The 9,390-nt window shown below is 38.9% G+C and overlaps 1 protein-coding gene across 1 annotated transcript; it reads right to left on the bottom strand.

The window, feature by feature from the left end:
* Positions 1-4,742: 4,742 nt before the first annotated feature.
* On the bottom strand, positions 4,743-5,736 carry tmem174 (transmembrane protein 174; the record flags this gene model as incomplete). The annotated part of the gene is made up of 2 exons (XM_079471253.1): positions 4,743-4,857; positions 5,024-5,736. The coding sequence occupies 2 exons, from the start codon at positions 5,734-5,736 to the stop codon at positions 4,743-4,745; spliced, it is 828 nt and encodes a 275-aa protein (XP_079327379.1).
* Between the last annotated feature and the right edge of the window lie 3,654 nt (positions 5,737-9,390).

Raw genomic sequence — 9,390 nt, 5'->3', positions numbered from 1 at the left:
GCAGCCAAAATCATGTCAGTCTGAGGGAGCAGTGTCAGAGGTCACTGCCGAGATCTTGGGGTGTATGGGCCAAAACAAGGACCATATGTGAATAGATACACATTTGAAACCAAAATAACCCCTTATTTTCCATCGCCTCCAACCCTTCTCTATAGGCACATCCAGACAGACCCACCGCAGACACACAGCATCCAAATTGAATTAAGCCATAAATATAAGGGCTACATTGACATTAGCGAGGCATTGACGGAATGTTGGCCGACTGCCCTGGTAAACTGACAGTGACAGAAGTTTTCCCCAAAGAAAAATACGAATGCAAACAATGGAATACGTTTTCAAAATATCCGAACTCCCAGTGCTGCTTCTGTTTACATTTACTTACCAAATATATTCCAGTCTAAGAGTGAGTCAGATTTAAGACTTGAGAAGAAGAGGGATGAAACCGTGAATGCACCACGTAAAAATGCCAGTCTTGTTAGATTTCATGGGGAAATATTGCATGAAGGTTTTATGGAACTTAGATCGGTTAACATATTACAACCGGCCAGATGTATGATCCCTCTCTTATAGAATAACTTCATTTTCTCCATGTGCTTTTTCTTGCTTGCACAAACCGGGCGTTGAGATCAGACATTCATAAAAAACATCGGGCACATAAATGCAGTAAAGTAATTCACCATTGCTGGTACTCAAACTACCCGTATTGAAATCTTATCTGTCTTTATATGCAAGTGTTTGTGTTTCAGATGAGATAAAGAAATAGGTTGCCATTTCGCTGACTAAATAAAGTTCTTTATCCAGACAGCAGTCCAACATCTGCAAAGACCATCTGGCCCTTCAACTGAACTTCATTAGGTCTCTCTCTGTTTTTATTGAACATGATTTCTCCATCAGATGCATTATTACCATTGCACAGTACAGCCTAAAACGGCAATCAATATGTTTAAGCACAGATCATTTATGTGATCGTGTACGGTTTTGTGAGGTTTATTGCATTGTGCGTTACATTATGACATTCATTGAGATGTAATGAATGGAACTCCGGAGGGCCGTTTTTCTGACCAATGAAGCCGCTTTGCAAGACAAAACTTAAATCTGAAGACAATCTTGACATTTATCCAGGCCCAGAAGTGAAATGGATCTTGAAACCTTGGCATAACTTTTAAACCTACAAGATTTATGCTTCCCAACCACAAATGGCGTTTTCTCACTAATTGTTTTTCTGAGAAGACATTGATTTGAAAAAGACATTTTCATTACTTTCAAACAGCTTTTTCCATTCTTAACCGCTTTTTCCAACCAAGTGGTTAATAATCCAATTTTGCAATTCGTATTCCTAAATCCGATGGAGCAAATCAGGTTCTTTATCTGAATCGGTGGAACACCTGCTTAGTAACCGAAGCCAGAACGTAAAAGTTCAGATGTGGGAGGTATTAAATTTGCAGAGAGTAGGGCTCCAGAAAACACAGTTACATATGAGTCGATGGCTTTCTCAGGCAACGGAGAGCAACTGGCGGCCAGAGTGAATAAGACTTGAATAGGGGCCTAGGGACTGTTGATAGATTTGCCATTAGATCTTCTTAAGTCCCCCACACACATCAAACCGGCTGCGTGCGGTAAACATATATTCATCTCAGCACTCCCTTTGACCAAGCTTCCATTCTCAAGTTAATGCTCTTCCCTTAGTGATCATTGCGGTGGACATTTGCAATAAACATTTGCAGTTATGTGTGTGTTGGGGGACACTTATCTCAATAGCAGCCATTTAGAAATGTAACGTGAATGAGCAAAGGGAAACAATGTGCTCGGCAGATCTGTTGTGCATACGGATGTGTTTATATACGTACTGTGTTTACATGTCTGTGTGTTTGAGCGTGTATGTAAATGAGCATAAAGAGTCAGTGTCTGTGAATCATTTCCCGTTTGCCATATTGATCTCATCATCCTGGGTTTTACTGTCAGATGCTCCCCGAACACACTGCGTGTGTGTGTGTGTGTGTGTGTGTGTGTGTGTGTCTGTGTTAACGTTCACTTGTTTGGTAATGTATATGATTGCTCATGTGCAAGCCATTCATACAATGAATGTATAACAGCATGCATGCACATCATTAGTGCAGCTTATGCCCACAGCAGCTTTAACCTGTATGGAGTGTGTGAGGGATACTCACTCTATCTGGGTGGCAGTACCTCTGGAGGGGCGGCTGGCTCTGCGAGCAACATGAACAGCGGGTGGATAATTTGGATTTGATTGGTTTCACATGTTTTTCATAAACAACAAAGCTCTCTCCCTCCAGTTCGCTCTGCTGTGTTGCGCTGAAAACATGGAATCCATTTGTCCCCTTTCCCCTCCTCGCTTTTTAGCATTACTGAGCAGAGTGTCACGTGTTGAACAGACCACCAGTGCGACAGGCATCCCAGTTACAGTGACGGGCCGTGATGCCAGGGAAGTGGCATTCAGATAAAGTCACTCCCCACAGACTTTTTAACAGTGGGGTTTTCCCATTTGTACTGCATGCTCCACCAGGATAAATGACATCACCCATCTTAGGGAGAGCAACTTTGAGAAGTCTGATAAAATGTGTTCAGCTTTGGTGCTGGAGCAGTGTTTTAAAGGTTAATGTTAATGCCTTTTAAAATCTGCGAGATCCAGAACAAGCAAAATCAGACACAGCCAACATGATTTAATATTCAGGAAATTGATTGGATCATAAAACTTTCTATGATCAGTGGAAAAAAGTAAGAGAAATGTAAGAGCCAGGGGATCTTTTTTTGTTTGTTTGCTTGTTTTGATTAATGCCATTGCTACATCATTAGGAATTCAAGAATACTGTTTGTCACAGATGGCATGACATAATAAAAGTTTACTAAAGTCTACTAAAAAATGTCCACAATACTGTGTACCTTAGCACAGTATAATACAAAAGAGTAAAATGAGCAAGATACTCTAAAATATTTTTTTCTCAGTAAAGTGGGCAAACAAAAACGTGTGTAGGCCTACATATTCTGGTCCGTTCGCTTAAGATTTAGATGCAAATAAACGTTTTAAAAGTTAGTAGGCAATGTGTTAGTCTTTCGTGTGATTTAGTTACATTTAGTAGATCATTGGTCAAAGATTTAAGTAGGCTACCAATAGAATAATTTAGACTTTGGGAAAGACACATGTTCCATAGCAGCCCTGAGAACTTGTGAGCTGGTTACAGCCTATGTCATACTGTATGAGGCAACCCACGGCGAAAAGCTGTTAATGTGTTCACTTTCCTCCCCGTTCATCTGGACACGTTCAAATGTTCAGTAATATATAAAGCAGGGCCCTACAACATTGACTTTTTTCGGCCACCCGGCTTTATGGCATATAGGCTATAGTCGTCAAATTAATGAAATTCACTGGCGCAGCACAAATGCTGGCACTTTCGTTTAAAATGGTATTGATATCAAATGTGCAGTTTGTGTGAGTAATTTTAATTGTTTAAAGGCAGCTATTTGAAGGATTATGTAAGTGGAAATAAATAGTCCAAGTAGGCTAAACTATGCAAGTCAATCATTTCTAACCAGCACAGCAAAAACATTATTTGTTTATTCGGGAGCCATTTAGATTAGTATTTCGATGTAAAACATTAAAATGTGAGTTCCACACATTTTTCAATATTGAAGTGAGAAACGTTTTTTAGTTTATTATTTACTTTAATTGAAAAAAGCCTTTTTAAAAATACGTGAACTGGAACAGTAATTGTGTTCATTAAGCTGTTTTCTTACTCTTTTAATATGACCTTGGATGTAAAGTGCAACTCATACAAAAATGTCAAAACTCATTATTTATCAGAGCACTAGGCTAATAAAAAATGTTTAAATAAAGCAATTATGCATTTTAATAGCTACTTGGGCCAAAGTCCGAGAAAACAAAATTGCGGTAGACTGTTATATCAACTTTGACAAACAACCTGCTGAATGTTTGTTGTTATAGTTAAATCATTTTATACATTTACATTAACCAAATTAAATTAGCCTATAGCCTACTAGAACAGCAAACATTAAAAACTTCTAGTTGTGCATCACATGGATAAAGCTCAAATTTCATTCAAAGTGCATATTCGTTTTAAATAATAAAATATAATATAAATCGGGCATGACAGCCATTTAAGGCATATATTTTATATGAGAACAATTTCATATTACTCAATTAGTTATAATAAATACTCTATTTGTTCGACCCATAAAAATTATCTTAGGTCTTAATTGCCTAAACATTCATACATTTGATGGGCATGTCAGTGTGCGTTTCCTTTTGTTGAACGCAAGTTTTAGGGAAGTTCAGTTTACTAGAGACATCAGCCTGGTCTGTAATCGAACTTAATATTCATTTTTTAAATTTTTCATTAATTTGACAAAAGTTCAACCTTTAAATATAAAAATAGCAAGGAAAGGACTTATCCTCTTTTCCTCCCCATTGGTAGAAAAGGAATTTTGCTGGACTTCCATACTCTGCCCCCATGTGGCCCTTCTTAGATGCCAGTATATGCTATGCAAGCTGATCTGAGAACAGTCAACCAGCAAGACGTTATACCAGCTCACTTTCCCATTATCTAAAACTAAATATAGGCTATGAAGATTGAATCTTTGTGTAATGTTATTAAATTGAATCCTTATGTGACAGATTATTGAAACGCATGCACAAATTCAGTGCACCTGCAGTAAACACATGGAATTTATTATTTAATGTATATCAGGAATTGTGTTTTATTCATTCATAAGGAGTCACATGAAGAGGTAGCACAAATGTCCTCATATGCAGGTGGAGAGGAGGCGCTGTCTGCTGTGTTCACTTTCCCTTCCTCCTCTTCCGCTGAGCTGCTGGGATTCCTGCAATGAGTTTTAAGTGTCATGAAAATCTCCTCTTCACATCCCTATTAAAATGTCTAATGATATAATGTGACAATTTCATAATCTATATCATCTTAATGTCACACTGCCATGTAAATCAGTCTAAATCATAAACTATCACCAGTTTTCAACACCTGCATCATACCTGCTATCCCTCTGTTCTACTGCAGCGCTGTCATATTCACCAGAAATAAAAGCAAGGTTTTCCACGGGATACACGCTGTAGTACTGTGGTGGCGGGTTCACTGTAACTGCCAATGGCTGGTGACCGGAATGCAAACCATCAGCCGTAACCAGACTCTGGTCCTGTATCAAAGAGCCGTATGGTGGCGGGATGTACTGCACTACCGTAGCTCTGTGGAAGGTAATGGGCTGGTTAAGTCCAGTGAAGACAAACGATGGTCCTGAAAGGGGTGGCGGAGGGTCTGTGTCAGATGTCCTTTCCCCGTCATTCTGCCTACAGGACTGGCAGGAGAGCATTCGGAATTTACAGACGCTTATGAGCACAAACATACCTCCAACTGACAGTAAAATAGGCCCAAGAAGCTGCGTCCACTCGTAGCTGTGGTTCACATTGTGCTTTGTCCACCCCATCACTGTTAACGTCATACCAATCAAGGTCAAAAAGGCTCCCGAAAATAGTAGTGTGGCACCAGCTTTGTCTCCATCGGACACATGACTATCTGTGCAGCTTGGCGCCCGGCTGGCCGATACAGGAACATTGCTGGGACTGTGGTTGAAGTTCGAGATGGAGTTACAAAAAGAATCTACAGCAGCACTTGGGCGAGGAGGGTTTATCCAATGATTCCTAGTTTCCACGATGTTCTTCCAAAGATCTTGAAAGCCGTCACGTGTCATCTGGTGGCTATAAGATGTGCTCCCAGTCTTATCAATTCAGGGTTAGGAAATGAATTGTCTGTGTCTAGAGATGCCCTTAAGAACATTGAGTAGCTACAGTAGTTAACAGGTAACAAAAAACGTAGTAACTTTTACAGATCGCATTGGCGTGAGCAGTCAAATGTGACATCTTCATCGAGTCAAAGGTCATGTTTCAGTGTGAAGACTCATTTTGAAGAATGAAAAAAAAATAAGTTTACAAAATGCATCATACCATGATCAAAGAGCATTTACAGAGAGAACAACATTCAACATTATACTGTTGTCTAAACATTAGTAACACATTGTTAATGTGTCAACAAAATAAAATGTAAATGTTTTATTGTGTTTTAGATTATTAACTTGATTATTTTTGCTTTAAAACTGGAGAACATGGCAATGTGTGCACAATTTACGGCATTGACTTCATTAAACAAACTTAAATGAACAGCCAATTCGATTTGAAAATATTAGAAAACTGTATTTCTGTGAAATACAATCCTTCAACCTTAACAGTTTGTTTTATATAACACAATGCTCTATCAATTGTACTTCTTCATCTCTTTCTCTTTCTCTCTCTCTATAAAATATCAACCTTCCACCAAGAGCTAGCACACATAAACAAGGATGCATTTAACCAAAACAAACTGCTACTTAACTCTGATGACGCATTTACATTACATTAAACATTTTACTGTGGTTCTTGGGTAATGTTTCAGCTAATGCGAAATTACAAAACAATTATAAGCTTTGCAATGTTTTCCATACACCGTGTTGTTTTCCATTCTTTTTTAACGATTGTCAGAATGTTCATATATGTGCTAAAGAAAACACATGCTTTACAGGTTTGCTTGTCTTTACCATTTTAAAAACAACAACAAACATCTCAAATCTAAACATTTTGCATATACTGATTATTTTCCTAATATTAGTATTCTAAGAAAAATACAACAGAACAAATGTTTATATCAACTAAATTTGGTAGAGTGGGATAAAACTTTCTCCGCATAAACCCTCATGCAACAAAATACTCTACACTCTTAAAAATAAAAGTTCCCAGAAGATTCTTCACAGCGATGCCATAGAAGAACCATTTTTGGTTTCACAAAGAACCATTAATGCAAAGGTCCTTTAAAGAACACCTTTCTTCCTTTTTTTATAATCTGAATGGCATCATGAAGCCCTTTGTTTTGTTAAAGTGTCACATGAGACGATAAAATAAGATTTAATTTCAAGTTTCAAATCGAATCATTTACAATCCGACTCACTGATTTACAGTTGTTTAATGATTGAAGGATTGTGAGTCGTGATAAATTCCTTTCTTTGTGTGACTGAAGGTCAAGCCATGTGCCAGAACCATCCTGTGGCGCAGATTTTGTTTGAATTCTCTTCCCAAAGCTAGAGGAGACACCTGAGAGACATTTAGGAAGAGAATAGATTCCAGCACAAGAATGTTTAAAATCAGCTCAGATTTTCAGGCTTGACACACTCTTTCAATTAAGTCAACTCCAAATATTTATGAGGAGAACATTTCCTCTCTCTTTGTGATCATGACGTGTCTAGAATGCATGTGAATAACAAAAGTGTGTGCCTAGTGAGTTTAGGGTAGACAGGAAAGTGTTTGATATCTCAGTTTTCATGTAGCTCAAATACTGTTAGCGTCAATGCTTCAGAAATCTCTGTTTGAAGTTAGACAGTTTCTTTTGATTTTGTCTGTTATTTTTCTATGCATTATGAATGGCTCTGTGTTTGATACACAAGATATCTTAGAGTTCTAAATTTTTCTCCTAAACATTTCTTTTGACATTCCCTGCTGTTCTTATTTCCCCCATCTCGTCATTTCCCGTCAATAGTTCATGGGGAGAGCTAGATGTAGCCAAATGTTTTGGCTGTGTCCTAAGTTGCATGAGTGGCCACATCCTCCTATGTCTAGTCAGGACTGGGACAAAAAATCAGCCTTGCACACATGCTCTCTTTTACCCACTTCTCTCTCTTCCGCATCCCACTTCATTTAGTAAGGGCGTGTTGCATCATGACAGTCACAGACTACACTTCCTTCACAGCCAATCAGCTGAGAGCTTCTCCAGCCACCTGTTTTCACTAGGGTGATTTTTGTTTCTGCGCTTCTATTCTATTCTATATTTTACATATATTTTCTTTCCCGCACCCGCTACTGCTCTACTCCATTATTCGTTCAAAAAGCAGGACAACGTCATGTTAATAATATTGAAAACTTGCCTGGTAAGAGCAAATTATTTATCTGAAAATAACAATTCTCACAATTTTTAAATACATTATAAATAAAAACACAATATAAGGTGATACCATGCCTTAAGCTGTATATACATAGAGCTTAAAGTGATAGTTATATTTTAAGAAGGTCTCAGTGGCTTTGTGTCCATACAATGGAAGTCATGGGGGAAACATTGTTTGGTTCCAAATGTTCTTCAAAATATCTATATAATAGAAGTCATACAGGATGTAAATGATCAAATAATTTTCCTGTTTGCATGAACTATCCCTTTAAATACACAATATTAACAAATGAATAGCTACCTTGATATCATTTTGCTGTGTTTTGGTGCAGTCGGTGTTACCTCATCTCTGGCAGGCAGATAGTATAGTAGGACACCATGGGGCTTGCTCCATAGGAGTCACCATCTTTCGCCGTGGCCCCAACCTTGTGACAAATTGCTCATGACGTGCCTCCGCTTTCCAGACACGGAAGCCTCTGTTTCTCTAGCATCTCTCATACCCTCCAATCTGCTTCACTCTCCCCTATTCTCCCATTGTTCCATCTATCCACTAATCTGATCTCTCATCCACCGCTTCTCTCTGGCTCTCTTTGAAGGCAGTTTTACCCACCCATTGACCAATTTGCTGCTTTCAAACCAGCGTGGAGAGAGACATAGACAGGGACACAAACAGCCACACATACAAAAACAGAATGAATGACTGTGAATGACTGAAGGGAGCCAATCACAATGTTTAATCCGCCAAATTCCCCTCAAAAGATGGCCAACTGTATCAATGCCAGACTGTAAACAGAATGAGTGAAATTTTGAGTCCACACACACGGTTGCTTTGTCACTGAGCCCTAAGCAGGATTATTTAATGAATGAGTGTACGTGCCCAGTCAAATGTTCTTAATCTAACCCACACAAACTCTAAGAAAGCCAACCAAACTCTTTCCATGCCCAAACTCATGTCCAATAGGCCTCAATTAACCATCGAAGTAGAGGCAAAAGCATCACTTGCTTCAACAATCACCTTGAGGAGTCGAGAGGCTGGTCTTCGCCGTAGAACATTACAAGTTGCGACGGGGCTAAAACAAGGTTTCTATTAAAACATCTTTCATCATATGGATTCTAGAGGGTAACCATTGGCATACAAGCATTAGCAGAATTTGAGGGATTTAGATGGTATGAAGCAAGCTCCTCCTGCACTGTTGTTTTGGGAGAACCACCAAGGGCTGAAGGGGAGGAGGAGACGAAGAATGATATGAGGTGTGGTTAGGAGAGGAGGAAGAGAAGGTACAGAGATGGGAGACTATGGAAATGGAGAGAGAGAGAGAGAGAGAGAAGCCAAAGGATTAAAGAGGAGTAAATGAGGGGAACAGTGTGAGATGGAGGAGAA

This window comes from Barbatula barbatula (assembly GCF_947034865.1).
Source record: "Barbatula barbatula genome assembly, chromosome: 2".
Taxonomy (NCBI): Eukaryota; Metazoa; Chordata; class Actinopteri; order Cypriniformes; family Nemacheilidae; genus Barbatula; species Barbatula barbatula.
Note: the sequence above shows the minus strand (reverse complement) of the source record. Positions and strands in the feature narration are given on the sequence as shown.